Below are 20,118 nucleotides of genomic sequence, written 5' to 3' on the forward strand. Positions count from 1 at the left end.
TTCAAGAAAAATGTTTTGAAGTGCAGGGCGTTTCTTCTGTCGCTGCTGAAGACGGCATCTACCTAGTAAGTCGTTACCCAAACCCCCAGCCCCTCTCCCCACAGCTATCCACTTACAAAGCTGTGGCTCTCCAACTTTCCTGATTCTTTTCCAATGCATTCCCTTTTGCTTAAGTGTAGCCAGAGAACTTTTGTGTTGTTGTTGCATGAAACCAGAGTCCTGGCTGATACAACCAGGATCTTAAGTCCTGTTAAGATCCCCTGTGTCCCCTAAAAAGACCACTGCCTCCCAAGCCAAGTCCCAGATACAGATTTGGCAGGGAGTCTCAATCTGGTGTTTACCCCAATGGGCTCAGTTAGAGTGCACTATCTCTGTCAATGTGGACATTCTAGCTTCTGCACAGATGTCTCTACCCCAGACACCGGGAGCAGGGAGTTCTCAACCGGCTGCATGTTTGAATCTCCTGGAGAATTCTTCCAAAAACAATGGAATCGCAACCTCTGAGCAGCAGGCCTGGGCGACCTGTATGCAACCCGCGTTGAAAACTTGGTCTTGACACTTGGGATTGTCAAAGTCGGGGACATTTTAAAGAGCGCACACTTGCTTCTACTGTCTCCATGAGTTTCATGAGAAAGATTTACTGCTACTTTACTCATTACTTGTAAGAGTGGGTGCTCTTCCCACGAGCTTGTTTAGAAGCAGTAACAATATTGCCTGACCCTGGTTTTATTTATTTCATGGTTAAAATAGGAAAAGACACATAAATAACCTACATACCAGTTATTTAACAGAAACAGAGACATGATCCTATTCAAACACATTTATTAAACTGTGTCTTTGTAAATAACGGTAATCTTACCATCCTAGTTGGCCACAGTGCTGGCATTTGACTAACTGGGTTTTTACAAACTGTATTAAGCAGAAAATCCCAGCCTGAGATTTCTATCCAAGTAGCAAAACTGCTCTGCAAGAAAAGCTAGACAGACAGATAAGCGTGTCGGTCTTTTTCCCTTGCAGAATCTATCCAGACAGGCAGACAGACATAGAACTTGTGGGAGCTGCGACTACACCACTGTCCTCTGCCCCACCCAAGGGCGGTGTGTGTGAACCAATGCTCTTCAATCCTCACCACCAGGGTTTGCAACCCCAGCCTTGCAGTGGACCCGCACATCCCTCACTGACCTCTGCCTGACCTTGCGCCTTACTTGAAATGAAGCTCTCGACACAGCCTCGCATGATTAGAGATGGGCTTGATTCTGCTTACTGACCATGCCTGCCTTCCCCTGCTCCTGATCTCAGATCTGCTTGTCTTTCTTTCCCTCTCCATTACCATTTATTGAGTGTCTACTGTTGCCAGACACTGACTGTACTAGGTGTTTTATCAACATTGTTCCTGTATTTGCACTTCACAGCTGGAGAGAGGTTAACTGACCCAAGGTCAGGCAGTGGCGGGTACTGGGTGGAGTCTGAGCCAGATACAAGTGGTGACTGAATCAGCTCATCACTGGAAGTCCCTTTATGGGAAAAAGAATCAAGAGCAGGTACTTTCTGTCACCACTGATGTTCAGGTTTGATGGAGCTGATTTGCATTTGAAAGTGTGGTGCTGTCTTCTTGAGGTCTCTGAAGAGCCTAGTAGCCGTCTCTAAAAAGACACCTTATTTGCATAGTTGACTCAAAGCACTAATAACTGAAAACAAACTATTCCAAAGTTTGTATTAACAAAACCCACAAAAAAGTTATAAAAATACTTTATTTAAATGTTAAGGAAAAAATTATACACACTTAAACATCATTAAAAGTTCATAAGTTAAAATGCTAAAAGCCCAATAATTTACACAATGATAAAATGTAAAGTATGAGAATGCACAAAAATACGTTCAGTTGGTCCTCTCACCTAACAAAACCATTATAAAAATGAGACATACAGTAATTGCTAAAATTGGGCTAAAGGCACATGACACTCATTCCTTCATGTACATAGACAGTCATCTTACGCCCCTAAAATGAATAGTGAACAATTTATCTACAGTAGCAGGAGTACATTATATACTTCTAATGAAACTTTGTTGAAATTTTTACATCAATACTTTCTCCAATGATTCAAATAGATTTACATTGCAAATTAGTTATTTCTGTTTTGAATAGAATATTTCTATTTTGAATCTGAAAAATTCACAAATCACTTGAGTTTAAGAATATGCAAATGAAATATAATTTATTCTGATTTCAACCACAGATCTATGAAGTTGCAATTTTTTCCCAGGAAACCACTCGCTTCAAGATGCAAAAACACACTAGCTTTTCCACAATGTCTACAATGCTTTCCGCTAGCTGGATGTTTAATCATTCACTTTAGATGCCCTTAAACCTGAAAGAAAAGCAGATTTACGTTTCACATAACACATTCTGTCTTATGCTGTTGGATTTTCATATTAAAAAACACAGTTCAACCTACATTCCTACAACACTATCTGGGCCTCCATTACCAATTATAAATTCATGTCAACAGAGTGGTCAAAAGCTCCTGAACATTCAAAACTGAAAGCCAAAGATTTAACATCAGAAGGGGAGAGGCAGGCGACACGGTCAGATGAGGGAATGTTCTTGTGGTGACATGTGTCCACAGGGACAAGGGGCATACTGTGAGCGTCCCCATGGCTCCCTCCCTTCGCAGCACAGTGTGCAGAGGGGGCGCTACACGGCAGCGTGGTCAAGTGCGTGCCAGCAACTCTGAGGTTACATCCATTTTCTTTGTCTTTCTTTCCCTTGAACAGTGACTTTCCTTGAACACTCCAAAGGGAGGACACGCTGTCTGTTAGCTGAAATGTCCCTTTCCTTTAGCGACCCAATAATGTACTTAGTGTATTCACTTGTACTTTTCTGGGCCTAATTTTCATGCTGTCAACTGATGTATGGAGGGGATTTCCTTCAAGTTCTGATGCAAGCGACATAAAAGGAAGGGCTATCTCTGTCTTTTTCACCATGTCCCTAAGCGTATGGAGAGAGTACTCTCAATACTGACTTCTTTAATAAATGAGTCATCTGATACTCAGCAAACAGACCCCACTGTGCCAGGCAGCAACCCCAGGCAGGGAGGCTGTGGGCTGGGGGTGGGGGGGCAGAAATTCTATAAATAGCACAGAAGGCAAAGGCTGATGTGTCATCTATGAAATGTATATGAAGTAGCCAGAACAGGTAGAATATGGCAGAAGTTTTTTTCCCTGCAATTGGGCAAAACTGCCATTCTTCCCATGTCCCATTCCTTAGTCAACAGTCACTTGTATGTAAGTTGATTGAAGTTGACTTCAATAAAAAATGGTCTAATGTGTGAACTTATCTATATTGGAAGGTGCAAAAACTGTCTTCATGAGATCTTTGAAGGGTAGGGTGCCCTCTCGAAGAAGTAGTTCGAACTAAATTATACAAAAGGGAAGGGGTCTCAGTCCCTTTTATCTGAGATCAATGGATGAACAGCTCTGGTGTGAACACGACTAAAATAAGTCCCAAGTAGTCTGTGTCACCTGAAAACTGTCACGAAAGATGTTTTCCAAGTGAGGTCATTATTAGAAATACCATTCCAGAAATCTTACCTTTAGAAGTCATCCAAGGAGTGAGATCAACATTACAACGCCCATAAACTGGGTAAACAACAACACTGGAGTGAAAAATGACCACACGTGCCATAAAGCAATGTTGAAGCTGAAAATAAAAAGACAAAAGACACATGGTTGACAAGTCTAGCTGTAACCTACATATATATATATGCTACTGTAGAGTCTCAATTTAAAGAACTCACTTTTTACACAGTTTGAGCAAGTTCATTTAGACAGCAACATTTATATATACATATAAATAATATATATAAATTATATATATGTATATATATACGTGTGTGTGTGTGTGTGTATACGTATACACACACACACACACACACACACGGGGGGTGCCAAAAAAATGTGTACAAGTGGACACTTTGGTCACCGTTGCTCAAGCAGTAGTTTGTTGTAATCAGAAGCGTCTGGACACTGATGGTAACCACTTTGAGCACCTCTTGTAATTGCAGAAGTCAAATGTGACTTGTATTCCTCTTCTGTTATCAGTATATATTGACTATTACTATTTTAGTACAGTTTTCCTTTCTTAAAATGTGTGTACATTTTTTTGGCACCGTGTGCGTGTGTGTGTGTGTGTGTGTGTGTGTGTGTGTGTGTGTGTGTGGTCTCTCAGAGATGAGATTTAGCCAATATTAGAAATAGCACAATCTCTTCAAAGTCCTTGGAACTGGAATCACTGAAGGTCTTTCTAATGAGAGCTGGCATGGCTGAGCAGAAAACAGCCTCTTAAAGTTAGTGTCTGCCATGGAATGTGAATTAAAGTGGCTCTAGACTCATTTCACTGTATCACACACTACCAACCAAGATAAAAAGACGGTTAAAAGCAACTTTCTATTAAAACCAGAATGAAAAAAGTAACCATTTACAAGTTGCTATTAAATTTTCCACTGAGAAAAGCACTATTCTTATCACCAAGGTAAGAATAAAACATATTCTAAGTGCAATGATTTTTATGGTCTGAAATTATAAGAGCAGAAGTTAATTAGGGAAAACTAGTCAATTTAATGCTTCAGACAGTTATTGATTTTAGTATGTAACGTTTTGATAAACAGAACTTTAAAATAGCTATAATTACACTGTTCTGAAAAATCAGATTTCTGGAGTGATGTTAGCCTTATACAAAAACGTACAATAGCACACCTGTCACCCACCTCACTGAAGGGTTAATAATAACCACATTACAGTGTAGTATGTGTCAAATAAACTTCAACTACAGAAAACAAATCATAAAAAACATACATTTAAACTGAATAAGTACAAGAGTATATGGTTTTTCCAAAATCAAAATTCAATTGACGTAAAGAAAAGAACTGAAGGGCTCTACACAATATATGAGCGTAGTGTTTCTCTCTGGCAGGCTCCTGGGATTTGTTTCGTGTTTTTCTGTAATTAACAGATTTTTCTGCAGTGAGAAAGTATACCTTTATAAACATTTTTTAAAAATCAGGGTTTTTTCGCTGAGTGTCTATTTCAAACTCATGAAGAAGGATAGGATTGTGGCATTGTTTGTAACAGCAGAAGAACAGAAACAACAGGGAGCTGGTTAAATAAGTCGTGCAGTGTCCATGTAGTGGTAACTATGTAACTATTAAGAAGGATGGGGCACGCCCACACCCAGCCACAGGAAGAATTCCAAACTATATGGCTCCATTAAAAAAAAAGAAAAGGAACGATCTCGTAAACAGTTTGGCATTATTTACTGAAGTTGGAGGCACGCACACCCTGTGCCCAACAATTTCACTTCTAGTGATAAGTACACATGTACGTACATGTGTATATACACATCCAACAGAAATATGTGCATAGGGACAAGAGACATATACTAGAATGTTCTTAACAGCATCAGTAATACCACCCCCAAACTAGAAACGATCCACATGCCATCAACAGTAGAGAGAAGCTGGGATTCAGTCACAGGCTGGGATGCGAGCCAACAGTGAACAACTGTTACACACCAACACGACGACTCATACGTAAGGCTGCATGTAAACGGCCACATGTAAAGGATACATAACCTATGAATCCATGTCCATAAAGTTCAAAAAAATAGACAAAACAAAAATAGAGTACTTAAGAGATGCGAAAGAAAGCAATTATGTAAAGGGCGGGACAGTGTTTCCCTGTGGGCGTGAGGGTTACGACATGATGACACAGTTCTCTTTCTCGACCTGGGTGGGGTTTATGTCAATTCTCATTTCATGATCATTCATTCAGCTGTACATGAGTTTTTCCACTTTCTGTACGTATTATACTTCACAACGAAAATGATTTAAAAAGCAAAATGCAGAATATACTATCTAACGTCACTGTTTTATGTTCTGAACAACTAAATACATAAAGAAAGATATGACTGAAAAGGGAATCAGAGACTGGAAATGACAGGGAGGCTATTTTCCCATTATTCCTTTTTGTTTCTTTTGAATTTGTACCATGTTCTTCAGTGGCCGATCAACAACATTTTTATTCCTGTTCATCATTTCAAAAAGTTAACTTACCAAATTCCCGCTACAATAAAAGCAGCCGTTGTAATGGGTATCAAGGTTGGATACCTGACATCATAATCTTCAATTCCATGATACCATTCAAGGTAGAGAATGCAGTAAAACGCAATGGACAAGCTGATAAGCAACAAGGCACTGCCAACAAGAAACCAACTGCAGAGACAAAAATAATGTCAGAGTTGGCAGCACTTAGCAAATCACAGATATCCTACAAATTTTTACTGGTAACCTAAAAATCTATTTCTACAGAGAATATCCACTGGAAAAGGGGCACAAAGGGACCCACAATGACTCAATCCCAGCTTTCAGAAAGGCTTGCTCTACTGGGAGATGGGGTGAGAAAGGCTGAGATGAGACATACGAAGGATGACAGTGTAACTTTGAAGACATGCATTCCTACATACTTTTATAAACTAACCAACCAAAACAGAACCCTGGTCACAGCGATGCATTTTTTAAAAAAAATACAGGAAAGATAGCAGCTTCCTGTTTGTTTTTGAAGTGTTGAGTGTAAGAGTAATAGGTACCATTAACTCCTCCAAGGTAAGTAGGGTTTCTTAGAATGACAAAAATCCATCGGAAGATGATTAATTCAAACTGCCTCTCATAAAAGATTTCTAAATGAAACCCTCCGTTTTAGAAGAGCCCCAATCCTCCTTCAAGGGGTGATGTCTTCTTCCTCGCTTCTAATTCTACTCAAGACCTGACTCAGCTGTGGGAGGCAACCTCGTCAGCCTCTTCCTTCCAGCCCCTGCTGGTCATGGAGGAGGCGGTTTTGGGAAACCAAGTACCTTTCCCAGTCTCCCAGCTCAACCCGATACCCCCCGTTTATCCTTTGCTTCTCCATGGGGAGACTAGCATTCCACGTAGAAGACAGAGGGGGAACAGATGGTGGAACAGTCAAGTGACACAGGCACTGAGTGGACTTCCAACAATGGCAAGGCCCCAGATTCCTTTACGGCATCTTACGGTGGTGCAGCTCTGGATTCAGAACTCTGCCAGGCGGCCTGCACAGCGGCTAGGAGCACGGTCTTCACAATCTGTGTGTCTGGGTTTGACTCTCAGGTCTGGCACGACCAGCTTTGTGGCTCCGGGCAGATGACACCCAACACTAGCAGCCGTGACAGGATGGTCATGACAGTGAAGTCGTGTTGACCAGGGCGCTTCTCACACCACTAACCCTCCACGGCAATTCGTGGTGTCCCCTGATGCTATCGAGGGGAAAATATTTGCAGGCTCCTCTTTAGGCCTCTCCCAAGACCTCGCTCTCTCCTGCTGCAGTGTCCGTTCTCAACAGGGGTGATATAGCCCCCAAAGTGAAGAACATCCGTTACGTATAAAGCACAGACATTCGTGTAGTCCATGAGGGGGTGATTAGGGACAGAAAGTCAAAAAAGGCTCCTCAGGAGGTGACAACAGAGAGGCCGAAGAACACTGTGCTAGAGCTCTGGTGACTTCCTTGCTCCACCAGAGCCTTCCTTTTACTCCTGTCAGTTTGTCACCATCGCATGGCATCCTCGTGTGGCCACTCTGTCCAGAGATGGTAAAGAATATTAAAAAATGGGGGGAAACGGCTGCACAAAATAAAATACTGCCAGTCAGTGGTCCTCAACCCTTTGCAACTTTCTAAAAAGAAGCGACCTCGGCCAGTTTCCCAACTTCTGACTTGGTGGGTCTGAGGAAGGTCCTGGCCGTCTGGGCTTGTCAATTTAGTTCCTTTTTTTCTTGTAACTCCATAGTCGATTTTGATACATGCAACCAGATTTCTTTTTTTTTAATTGTGATTTCCAAAGCACCACGATGTCTTGCTTTGCTTTTAAAGCTGACTTGTCTCTCCTGTCTCTGAACAGACAATCGAGCCTTGCACATATTTAAAGAACCCTGATGCCTCGAGCTTCTGAAGTTGGGCTAATCGCAGGGCAAGAAATTACCTCAGGTATCAGAGGAATGATCTGTTTTCCAGAAAGCATGAGGCACCCACCGTTTTTCAAACTGCCCACTGCTTCCAGCAGCCCTCAGCAAGCAAGAGCACGGTGCTACTCAAACCTTCAGCCTTTGAAATTACTCATAGATTTTTGCTCTCAGATGACACATTTTTAAGGCCAGGCCTACAGCTTCTGCTTCCTTTTCATGCTCCACAGCCCTGGTCCCAGAGTTAGAGTCCACACAACAGCAGTGTGGGTGCTCCTGGGCGTTCCACTTCCTCCTACCCGTGTCCCCAACATCTTACGTGTGTAACTATTCCTTACCTCACCATTTCCTTAAACTACTAAGAATATTTAATATGTGTGAGGATACAAATAGATAAATCCTCTCATCTATCCTAAACCTCAGAAACGTCCAGACTAGGTGCTCGCATAGCATCCTGCGCACGCGCGTGCGCTCACACACACACCATGTAACCTATTCATTTGTCTGTCGGCCTAGAATGAGCTGCTGGAGGGCTAGAGGCGGGCCTTGTTTATCTCCTCACCACAGCCGAGAACTTCTCAGGCTCTCACGGAATATGTGATGAACAAAGGGGCAGCTGCTACTGGTGGTGTTTAAAGTAACTATTCCCGCCTTTCCTTGCCCAAGTTCTAAACCAACTGAGAGAGACAAAGGAGTGAGGCTGATGAAGATCAATCGTCAGCTTTCTGACTGACACAGCTGTGGAAAGATGGCTTTGGTGAGCAGTGACAAAGCGCCTCCTAATACGGAAACCCAGAGACAGACAGGCTTACCCAGCAGGTCCCAAGTCGCAATGAAAACCTAGCGACCTTCTCATATGGGGGCTGCTGTGCAAAATGAAGGCATAAAAAGCACCGCCATCTGTGCTTCCCATGGGCAGCTGGCTCCCAAGAGGAAGAAGGTGCTGAGCTACACGTCGTCTAGCTCATCACGAACTCAATCAGGAAGTCACACTGCCTCCCGGGGAAGGGGTGAGTGGGGAAGACGGGCAGGAAGGTAGGAGTGTTTCGGGAAAGTTACTGCTCGTGGAAATAAGGAAAAAGAGGAACAAGCTTTCTGCCTCCACCAGTTTAAACAAAGTGCCCTCTGCCTACTTTCTCCTGACTGCGTGCTCCCTCGCTCTCCTGGGTCCGCCTCTGGTCGTCACTGCCCCTCCTCAAGGCCTCTGGAGAAACTGTGTCCCCTGTGATAACACGGGATCACACACTTCCGTCTGCTCCATTCTACCCCACTGGTGCTTCCAAACAATTATGCTTTGTCCTACGCAAACGACCCCTCCCAATGCCAGATCTGACATTCACCGACATCTCTCTCTCTTTTCGCTATTATCTTGGGTCTCCAGAATGTTCACGGAGGAATATGGGATATAATTCACAACCTTGTCTTCCTTGTCAACTCCTTAGATTAACTTGTCACCTTCACCTCAACTCGAACTCAATCACGACCTGTAGTTACCTTGTTGGTTGTTAACTACTCTCTGAAAAGAAACTCTGAGACCCTACGCTCACCCACCAGTTCTCATTCCCTCCTCCTCGTCCTCCTGCACTCTATCTTCTCAAAGACGTTCGGTCAGTCTTGCTCCCTCCATGATTTTACAAGTGGATTTGGTTGTTCTCTCACTTACTTCCTTTCCCATCCTACAATGGTGAAAAGGTACACCGAAATAATCTCCAGTCCCATCCATTCTGCTGCACACGTCCAGGGCACGTACTCTTACTCATCTTTGTATCACCAACACCTCTAACACGGTGCCTAGCTGAAAGTAGGTACATATTAAGTGTTTCAACGGGCAAATTATAACATGAAAAATAACACAAGCATGTTTAAGTTATGAAGCAATAAAGCTCTCTTACCTACTAGTGTGAAAGTTTTCTTTAACAGTGTTAAAGAAGTCAACATAATAGGTCACAACAATGGATGCCAATATCCAGAATCCAGAATGGATATTAAGTCTTGGAAGAGGTTTCTCCTTTTTCTTAACAGCGGTAGAGGCTTCTGCAAATAAGGGAGATTTCAACTTATTAAATTACCTTAAGCTTATGAGGAAAAATTACACTTCTTTTAAACCAAATAAAATAATGTCCTAGCACAAGAACCAGATTATCTCCCATTATAGCACCAATTTCTTCTGTAAAACCATCAAAAGAGGTTTATATTTGCAGAAATAATTACTAGGAGCCCGCTATACAACATGTTCAATATAGTCAACTTTTTTACTCGAAATGAATTTTGAAATCAAATTTACATATTCAGTCTTTCAGAAAGATGGACACCATCTGACAGTGTAGGAATTTTAATGTTTTATTTTGTCTAAAATAATTAGTCCTATTAAGAAAAATGCAAAAGGCAAATATTGGAGCACAAAATGGACTTGTAATTTCCAAAAATACTACATATAACTATTTCTTTTAATAGTTTTTAACAACACCTTATAGGGCAGCTCAAAAACAGAGACGGCACACCGGAGGGCTACTCCTAGCACAGTACTGTCTACACAGGTGATGGACAAGTCAAATTTCCTCCATCTGGGACCCAATCAGAAAAAATAGGTGGCTAGGATTGGGTCTAATGAGTTATTTCTAACAATTTCCCCAGGTGATTAACATGCCCTCTCTTTCAGTTCATAACCACTGGTATACATCTGAGGTTCTCAACCTTTAGAATTCCTAAGAAGCTTGTTCATAATACAAGTTCTGGGAGACAGTACCCTCAAAACTTATAAGCCAGCCTGCCTGGGAATTATGTTTTCTGTGTTTATTTTTAAAAGGTAATAAATGCACATGGTTTACACAGGACAAAAAGATCTAAAATGAAATCCATCTCTCCCAGTTCCCCTGCCCAGAAGCAACCACCAATAACAACTTCTATTTAATTCTTCTATAAGCTATGCACCTACAGGAAAACACACATCCCACGTTATCTGGTTTGCACCCAAATGGTGGCATCCCGTACATTGTTCTGTATGGGATGCCACCTTTGAAAACCATCCACGTTGGTAGATAAGTCAGCCTGGTGTGTGTCACCTATGGATCCATCCTAATGCATTTAACCAGCTCTCTGCTGACGGGCAATGAGATGTTTCCAGCCGTTCGCCATTACAAGCAGCGCTGAGGTGAAACACTTGGCAAACACGCCCTCGTGTACCGCTGCGAGTATGTTTCTTTGGCTGATTCTGAGAAATAGACCCGGTGAGTATTTTTTATGGATATTACCAAACCGGTGTTAGATCAGCATTCCTGGGAATACTGAAGCGCAGCCTGAAGTGAAGGTGCGCAGGCCTACGGGGTCCCTAAGGACCTTTTATGGCACCAAATACCCGACTTGCAAAACCACTTGGCAAGCCTTGGGACACGAAACGCGGCCCGGCCTGGCTGGGCAGGGCCGCGGGCAGCCCGCGAGGCCGGCCGTTTCCGGGCGGCTCGGGGCGCGCCCCGCAGAGCGCCTCACCCGGCCCGGCGTAGCCCTCGCGGTCCAGTGACGCCTCGGCGTCGGGCAAGAAGTGGAATCGCCGCCGGAGCTGCTCCCGGGCCCGCTGGGCATCCATTTTGGCGTCCCGAGAAACGGGCGGAAGTGACGTCAAGCCCACCGGAACTTCCGGTAGCGGCTTCCGGGCGGAAGGGTCTCTTTAGGTGAGAGGTGGGGACCACGTTGTCTTCGAGGTTTTCAGCGGTGAGCGTCTAGGGCGGAGTTGGCTTCGCAGTCTCCGCGCGCAAACGTGATTTGAATTTCAAAATAAGTGATCCTCTCACGGCCGAAAATGTTCCATTTTCTTCCGAAGGACCAAGCTTGCGGATGCCGCTGAATGCGTGCCAGGCCGGGATGCGCGGCCATGCGCCGCCGCTTCGTTCTCTTCGCTCTCTGCCCGCGGGGCTGTCCTTGGCTCCCCGGTGCCCCAAACATAAAAAGTACCCTCCGTGGAGGCCTCGATTCTCAGCCCCAGCCTCTTTCCTACTCCTCGTCCAGACTCGCCCGGCGAGACTGTGAAAGGATAGAAAGCAGCCCTCGGGGGAGTAAAGGGCCACTAGGCCAGACCTGTCATTGACCACTTGGGTAGACTTGGGCAAGAAATCACCCTGTCTGGGCCTGTTTCCTCTTCTGCATCACAAGGATTATAACCTGCCTCATAGATTTGTTGTGGGCTTTACATGCGAAGCGCCCGTAAGTTGTTCACGGTAACTCCCTTTTTCCAACTTCTGAGAATTTGCCCCAGGGGAACGTGGGAGCCAAATTTATACTGTCCCAGAAAACTGCCATTTCCCATCACTCGAGCTCAATAACCGAAAAAGACTGTGTGTCACTAATTCACAAGTTTTTCTCCATCGAGAAGCCTGTTTATTACTCTCCTACCCGCTTCCTACCACGTCATGTGTTAAGAAATGTTGTGCTTACCCTTTAAACATTGACTGAGCATCTACTACTGGTAACTGCTAGGAACTGTTGGGCACGTTGTTAGGCAACGGAGAAAAAGATACATAAGACATGGAGTTGCAGTTGAGCTTCTGGACCATAGATGACCACACAGACGTACTACAGTATGTTGCAATATTTAGAAATGTATGGAAGTGTTTCATTAACTCAACATTTTCTGAGTAGCTAAAATGCTGAGGACAGAGGTACGTTAGAATCTAGTGGAGGAGACAATTTCAATACAGTGCCGTAATACAAACACTGTATATGAGGTTATGCAAATGCCAAATAAAGGGCAGTGTATTCTGCTGGGAGGGTGTGAGGCGCAGGGAGAGTGGCTTGAGATGTGTCCGGTACAGGAACGGATAGCCCTGAAAGCCACCCAGGAAGGAAAATTTGGATTAGTTGGCACTTTTTCATATCTTCTATATGACCTGAGTATTTGCAGAAGAAATGTAATTAGAAATAATCAAGAAAAGAATGTCTGGTTTCTACTGGTTTATTTCTGTCATTTCTTTGGCCTTAGCAAACCCATTGGAGCAAGGGAGTAACAGCTGGGTGGATCATATGGCCTTTCTACACAATACCTCCTCTTTCCTGTTTTGTTTTTTTCTTTTCCTTTCAGACTCCTAAAGAACCAGGATTCAACTCTTCAAAGCTAACTGGGGTCCTTGCCCTCCTTTCTTCTCTCTCTTGTACAGGGTTAGAAGCCTTGTTAATAGGAAGTGAATTTCTCCTATCAAATACAGTCTTCTGTTGTTTCCTTAAAAGGTTAGTGCTGGGTCTCCCTTGTAACTGAATATTCTCAAGAGTATTGCAGCAATTCCAGGGTTTCCATATGTAGTATGTTCAGGTCAGATCCAGTTTCCCCTTTGGTTGTTTCAGGGCCTTTGTATTTGGATCTGAAATCCTTCCAGCTTTTTTCCCCCTGATATTTTCAGTGGTACTACCTTGCACACCATATTGATGATATTTAGCAGCAGTTTGGAAAAAATCCAGTTTACTGACCACATCTTCATTGTTGGGGCCCACTGAGTAAGTTCTTAAATGTGTGCACCTTAACAATAGATATATGATATCAGCGTGCTACCAACCAAGAAATTTTCATTTTCAATGTGGATTACCTATGGGGAAAAATGAATCTGACTGACCTTTGCTGGCCTCCCTTTAGCAATAGGGTTAAGTCCAAAATGTTTATTGAAGTGTTTATTAAAAGACTGTTGAATCTTAGCTCCATCACTATGGGTCCTTGGGCATTATTTCATTGTTTTAAGTATCCATTTCCTCATTTATGATACAAGAGGTATCAGAGTGAAAATAAATGTATACGGATTGCTTAGTGTAGTGCCTGGCACGTAGTATGCATTCAAGTAGTGGTAATTACTATTCGTTACTGCTGAACTGGGCCTGCCAGGCTTCCAGGTCTGGCTCCTGCTCATCTCTTGATCAGTTATTCCCTTCTCCTTGGGCTCCAGTTACTCTTTGTTGCAATTTCCCTTTTGCCTGTTCTCTCCCCAGTTGATGGGGGCAACGGCCATGTCTCAGTAGCTCCCCAATTCCCCAGGGCCATGTCTTAGTGGCTCCCCAGTGCCTTGCAAACACCTGGCATAATGGATAATTCCATTGTCCAGTTTTCACTTTGGCCCTTGATCACAATTAACTGGCTTTCAGTGTCGACACTGACACTGCCCAGCATCCCTTTTTCTGAGAAACCACTTTCCCTCCTTTCCGCAGGAGTCCTGCAGAGTTCTCAGGAGGCTAGGAGAGGCCATACGACCCAAACCAGATCTATCAGTTCCCAGGACTTGGGCTGGGGCTCTCCTTACAGACCCATGATGCTCAAACTTGTTGAAATTGTAGAGTGCCAGCGCTTTTGTGGAACATGAAATACAGATAAATGAAAAATCACAAAGTGCTGTACAAGTTTACGTCAACTATCATAGCATCTAAACTAGAATAGGATGGTAACAAGTGCCAAGAGGCTAAGAAAGTTTATGCAGGGATACCTTAAAATTGAGAAAATTCTATTACCTTAACTTTTTTCTGAAACCGAGCAGAGATTACCCTTTTCAAGTTTAGCTATAAAATACGTCTCTGTTCAGGATAGCATTGGTCGGAGCAGGGCTATCTTCCAACGTTACCATGAGCGTCCTGATGCAAACTCGGGGCAGATCCCCAGAGCAATGCTGCGGGAAGCATTTGCTTCCTTTGATATACAGTGGATATACAATGGTAGGTAGATATACCTACCTTTGATATACAGTGGAGAATCCCAATCTATGGATTACCACCGGCCTCCAACAGAAGTCAGCCTGGGGTTACCAGGTAGGCAATATTTCTGCAGCTCACAATACCCGCTCTGTGGCCAAAGGCCTGAACTTCCCAGCAATATCTGACCTCTCACTCTGACAAACATATGTACGTACTCAGCAATTACAATTTAAACTACCGAAGGGGCAGTTTAATCACTTGTATCAAAGGGAATAAATTAAAGCTTCCTGGATCCCATGACAGAAAAAGCTAAACTAGCCTTTGCTCCCAAAACAAGGAAACTGCTCTTTTCACCAGTGCATACAACTGCTCCCATAAACCGCCACTGTTTTGTAACAAGGATCTGCAGGAGGAGGGTCCCAGCCACATTACAGAAGTGGAAAAATCGAATGATAAGTGAGCTGAGCAAGATCTTGAGTTTCTTTACACATTAAAAGGACAGTAGTCGCGTATCTAAGATGATGCCATTTGTTAAGCTGGGGGCAATTGCTATTCTGATTTATTTTTAACATCACTCAAGACTGAACTCTACTGTGGAATCTTGGAGAGACCATTTTTCCAGTTTTATAATCTAGTGGTAAGCCCCAGTGATTTTATTTAACAGCACTGAATAACAGCTATTTTGAGGAAATAAACCCAGAGATAGAAACTTGAGACAATATAGATTTCAGTGCATTTTTGGGCAAAATAAACTCATCTGCCCTCATACAAGGAGGGTGGCCGTGGAAACTGGTAAAAGCACTCTGGAAAACTGTTTGGCTGTATCTATCAAAGCTGAAATATACCTGATGACTCAGCAGTTCCACTCCTAGGCATTTACTCAGCAGAAATGAGAAACTGTACGTACCAGGAGATACACAGAAGATGTCAATTTTATCAGAAATCCAGCCACCCTGGAAATCGCCAAGCATCTCATTGACAATAGAGTGGATAAATACTATACATCAATAAAGAGCATCAACTCCTACTACAAAGCAACGTGCATAAATCTCAAAGAATGTTGAGTAAAAAGAAGCCAGACATGAAAGGGTACATGCCTTATGATTCTATTTACATAAAGTCCATGCTGACACACGTAAGGGTATGGTTACCTTTGGGCTAAATAGTCCATTTTTTTTAATTAGGCACAGGGGCATGCACTTTCTGAAATTCGCTCAGCTGTCCATTTAGGTTTTTATATATTTCTGTATGTTTACTTCAATAGAATGTTTACATTAAAAAGTGAACTCATTTAGGTTTGCTTGGCAGTTTTATGACTATCTGCGTCCTGAAAAATGGTTACACATTAACTGTAGAGTGTCACTTCAGAACTAAAGTGCATTTCTTCATTAAACATGCTGCCATGATGCCCGATTTGGTCACTGTGAGTCTTCTTGCTGCAGCCCAATCACATGGAGAGCTGCATGCCAGAAAAAGGAAAGTGTCTGGAGGAGGGGCCTCTCTCTGGAGCCAGTGCCTCAATCAATGGTAAACCCGGTGGTCTGTGCATACTTCAGGCACACGGAAATATTTTAAGACACCTACTATGTGCCTTGTGTACAATATTTTCATTTCACTCTGCCTTCAGAAGTCAGTATAACAGACAAAAACCCTGAGGTTCAGGAAGGCTATATAACCTACTCAGGAGGGGCCCTTGGCTAAGAAGATTACGAAGTCAGACTCAATATCAAGTCCCATTATGGCACATGGAGCCCTGTTTAGAGCATATTACCTCCCACTGCCTCCCACATGGGCAGGGGTAGAAATCTGCCGGTGAAAGTAGGTGGAGTGGCAGGAGGAAGAGAAAGACAACCCAATACAGCAAGTAAATATCTTTCAAGAGCCAACCCGGGGAGCCTTTAACCTGGGGCCCTCTACCCCCAGCCCAGGTGGAATGACTCCCTCCCTCCTTGGGTGCACACTACAACCACACAGCCTTGTGACGTGCTGCTCTGCTTGCCTGGGGTGGTGGTGTCTCCCAGACCCTGACGATAGTGCAAGGCCCGGCCCGAGGTGGGCACTCTGGAATTATCTCCTGAGTCCTTGTGATGTAGAATGATTTCAAGGACAAGAGGGCAGAATTGCATGCACTAAGGGTCCTGGAGGAGTCAGGTCCAAACGTGTTTGTGAGGAAAAGCAAAAATCAGTGCACACCAGACAACGTCCCAACAGAATCTCTTTAAATGTGACATCAAACCATGTGCTATGATCAGTGCTTCTTCTCCTGAAATTGAAAGGGGCCAGCTTTCTCACGTGTACCAAACTCCTGCCAAAATGCAGCTTACTGGAATGAGAACAACGATTAATTACACAACCATCCTCTCGCCCATGTGTAATTTAGGAATCAATATAAAGTGACACTTTGTATACCTAGTAAATGAGAAATATAATATGCTCCTTGTTTCACAAAGTAGAAGCGAAACTGAGAAAGCCTACGTTAGCCATTTCTTGAAAAGCTTAATTGGAAGAAGGGATAAAAGGCTGAATATATGCTGAGATCCAGTAACCACAAAGTACTGGTAAATATATAGAATATGCTATTTCTCTTATTTGAGTATAATAATTGATCTCCAATTTCCTTCCACAAGGAAAGGAGTTACAGTCATAAGAGTGTATGATGTCATGGGTCTGTATCCAGGTAAGAGTCAAAAATATACAAGTATCTACTTTATGCTGGAGTCCAGGTTCATCATGGAGAAAAAAAAAAAAAACACCCTACAAAGCAGGTAGGAGGATCGGTTTTCAGTGGTGGAATAAAGAACTAAGATACACTATGAATAGCGTTCACTAATGGTGATGAATTGGATAAAACCACTGATCTCTTAAACCAGGCGTGTCCAAACTGTTTTCAACGGTTTTCACCAAGGGCCACATGCGGTAAAATACACAAACAGCCGGGCCACTCACTCGAGGTGAAGTACGTATTGCCTCACCTGGTTTATTTAAGTAAACTAAATATATTTTTGGAATTTGCTGCGGGCCAATTAACAATGGATTGCGGGTCGCAGTTAGCCTGCGGGCCGCAGTTTGGACACCCCTGTCTTAAACCTTCCTTACTCAAGTGCAAAAGTGCTACGTAAGACAACAGTCTACACCAAAGACTGCTGCTGCTGCTTTTTTCTCCCCTAATTCCTAGAAATCCATTTTGGAAGAGGGGTAATTACAGGCTAGCGTGGTAATCAAAGTCAATTGTTATAATAGGACCTGGTCAGCTCAAGTTTTCATTTTCAGAGAAAAATGGTATGTTTAGAAGGGTAATATGAGAGCTTTTTAAAGACAGTCATAAATATCTACAAGTGCTATTAATCGTGACTTTTATTAGCTTTTACTCATAACTTCCCTGTGAGGTGGGTTGGAACAGAGACCTAGGCATGCAGTCCCTGAAAGCCTCCCTTTCCTCACAGAGGTTGTCTCACTTCACCTGGGCAGAAGACACTGTACCTGCCTGAAGCAGTTACCCTGGGGGATGAGTGGTTTAGCAGTTTTGAAACTTCCTCCCCTTAAAAGCCCCATTGCCATCAGCAGCTGCATCCTTGGACTTCTGCGTCAGCCTGCATCTGGCTTTTGCAGCGGGTGGAGGGAAGGTGGCTCTGAGCTCGCTCCTGTTAGGCCCTCCCTCTCTTCTGAGCCTGGGCTTCCTCACTGCACTGCAAAATGCCTCGTGTGCTGGACATTCAGGAGGGCCCCAGCCTGCAACAGTCACACATCTTCATCTTTAGGAGGGCGAGACACATGCCATCTTCTGCTAGTTCCGCTTGTAAGCAGCATCACGGAAAATGGCCAGTGCACAGCTGACAAATGCCAGGAAACCAGCAAGGAAGGTATCAGATTAGGACACCCTCGTGTCAGAATGTGTCACTGACAGGTTTGGGGATACCCAAGTGCCAGACCCATCAGACCAGCGTGGGGACAGGCAGAAAACTGAATTCAATCTTACACTCAACTCAGACAAGATGAAGCTGTAAAGCCTGACATGAATGTCATTAGATCGGCATCTGAAGTCCCTGGAGCTCCGACATCGAGTGTTCGATCAGTCAGGCCGCTGCCAAAACAAAGGGCTGTCTGTGCAAAGACCTCGGGAATGCCCCGTGCATTGTGCTTGACGGCCAGACCCACAGGGGCAACTGCAGGCCCGGGAGCTCTCCCTGCCTCCAAGCGGTTTCCAATGACGAGGCCTTTCCATGACTGACCATCAGAATGACCACTGCTGGCCCTGCTTCTTCATCCATGGGGCTCGAGGGGACCGAGGGGCCGCCGCCTCCGTCCCCAACACAAACTCTCAGCCAACATTCCTGAGCAGCCAGCCGTTTCTGCCGTCTGCTGCTGGCAACTTCTAACTCGGGAACCTTGAGTAATGGCTGACAGGATGACAGAAATGAGGACCCTACCAATTTGTTTAAATTTTGTCACATTTGCCACTTTGCCTTAAAAGCATCATAGTAAGATCGACAGAAAAGTCAATCCAGATCCTGACATACTGTTGTGCTTATAATCAGCATGTCTTAGGGAGCTCTGCACCCCAACTGCACCAGGATAGGGAACACAATTCTGCTCCCTGGGGCGCTGGAGCGGAAGATGCCCTGGAGCGGACTCTGGAGTCGCAGTCGGGCTCTGCTTTTGTCCCTGATTAAGTATGTGGTCTGGGGCAAGCCTCACTTTTCCTTTGTCTTCCAGATGTCTGAAGGTTCTCATGGCTGAAAAACAGTTACTGAAAACAGTAACAGTAGTGACAGCGACCACCGAGTAGCTGCTGGGTACCTCACACAAATTAGCTCATTCACGACAACCCAAGGGGCCTTTATTATCCCATTACCCAGATGAAACAAGTGAGGTTCAGAGAGGTTACCTGTGAAGGGACCAACCCAGGGCGCTCCAGGCCTGATTCTAAAGCCTAGGTCGCATTCACCCTGACTGTGCCACTGACTCCCATCAGCACCCAGCGGCACGTCCCCATGTCAGTCTGAACAGTGCTCAGCTCAGCCGGCAAGGCCAGGGGGAAGCTGGGTCCTCCGGGCCCATTCGGGAACTGAGGCTCAGACAGCACCTGTCTGCCTTTCTGCCCCTCCTCCTGTTACCCACCCCACCCCCAATCCGTCAGCACTTGCTCCATGTCCCAGCCTTGCTTTCACCTGTAGTATGAGGTACTGACAATAACAGTTAACACTGTCAAAAGGGTGATTCAGCTTTTAAGGGACTTGTGGGCAAAACCTATTCAAATACCCAAAATGGGCACAACACAGCTCTCCTCCGGCACTGGACAGCATTTCTGAAAGCATTCCAATCCAATCAGAGCACTAGAACAGCGATATGGCTAAATAATGGACTCAGTCTCAAATGAGCTGTTCACTGGGCCTGGTCACAAGCCACACCCAAAATCTAGTCACCGACAGATCTG

At 44.2% G+C, this 20,118-nt stretch overlaps 1 protein-coding gene across 1 annotated transcript; it reads right to left on the minus strand.

The window, feature by feature from the left end:
• Positions 1-1,753: 1,753 nt before the first annotated feature.
• TMEM128 (transmembrane protein 128) lies at positions 1,754-11,640 on the minus strand. The gene is made up of 5 exons (XM_033105308.1): positions 11,514-11,640; positions 9,920-10,061; positions 6,111-6,269; positions 3,592-3,700; positions 1,754-2,369 (listed from the first exon to the last, which is right to left on the minus strand). Exons 1-4 carry the CDS (start codon positions 11,608-11,610, stop codon positions 3,601-3,603), a joined length of 498 nt encoding a protein of 165 aa, XP_032961199.1. The 5' UTR covers positions 11,611-11,640; the 3' UTR covers positions 1,754-2,369; positions 3,592-3,600.
• Positions 11,641-20,118: the final 8,478 nt, after the last annotated feature.

The sequence above is a fragment of the Rhinolophus ferrumequinum genome, chromosome 5 (genome assembly GCF_004115265.2).
Source record: "Rhinolophus ferrumequinum isolate MPI-CBG mRhiFer1 chromosome 5, mRhiFer1_v1.p, whole genome shotgun sequence".
NCBI lineage: Eukaryota > Metazoa > Chordata > Mammalia > Chiroptera > Rhinolophidae > Rhinolophus > Rhinolophus ferrumequinum.

What these genes read in the sequence shown, in the direction of transcription:
- TMEM128 (XM_033105308.1), bottom strand. Translation starts at nt 11,610, where the DNA reads ATGGATGCCCAGCGGGCCCGGGAGCAGCTCCGGCGGCGATTCCACTTC. An exon ending in CGAGGGCTACGCCGGGCCGG is followed by an intron (nt 10,062 to 11,513) that starts GTGAGGCGCTCT and finishes CCTTATTTGCAG; the next exon opens with AAGCCTCTACCGCTGTTAAG. An exon ending in GAAAACTTTCACACTAGTAG is followed by an intron (nt 6,270 to 9,919) that starts GTAAGAGAGCTT and finishes TTGTCTCTGCAG; the next exon opens with TTGGTTTCTTGTTGGCAGTG.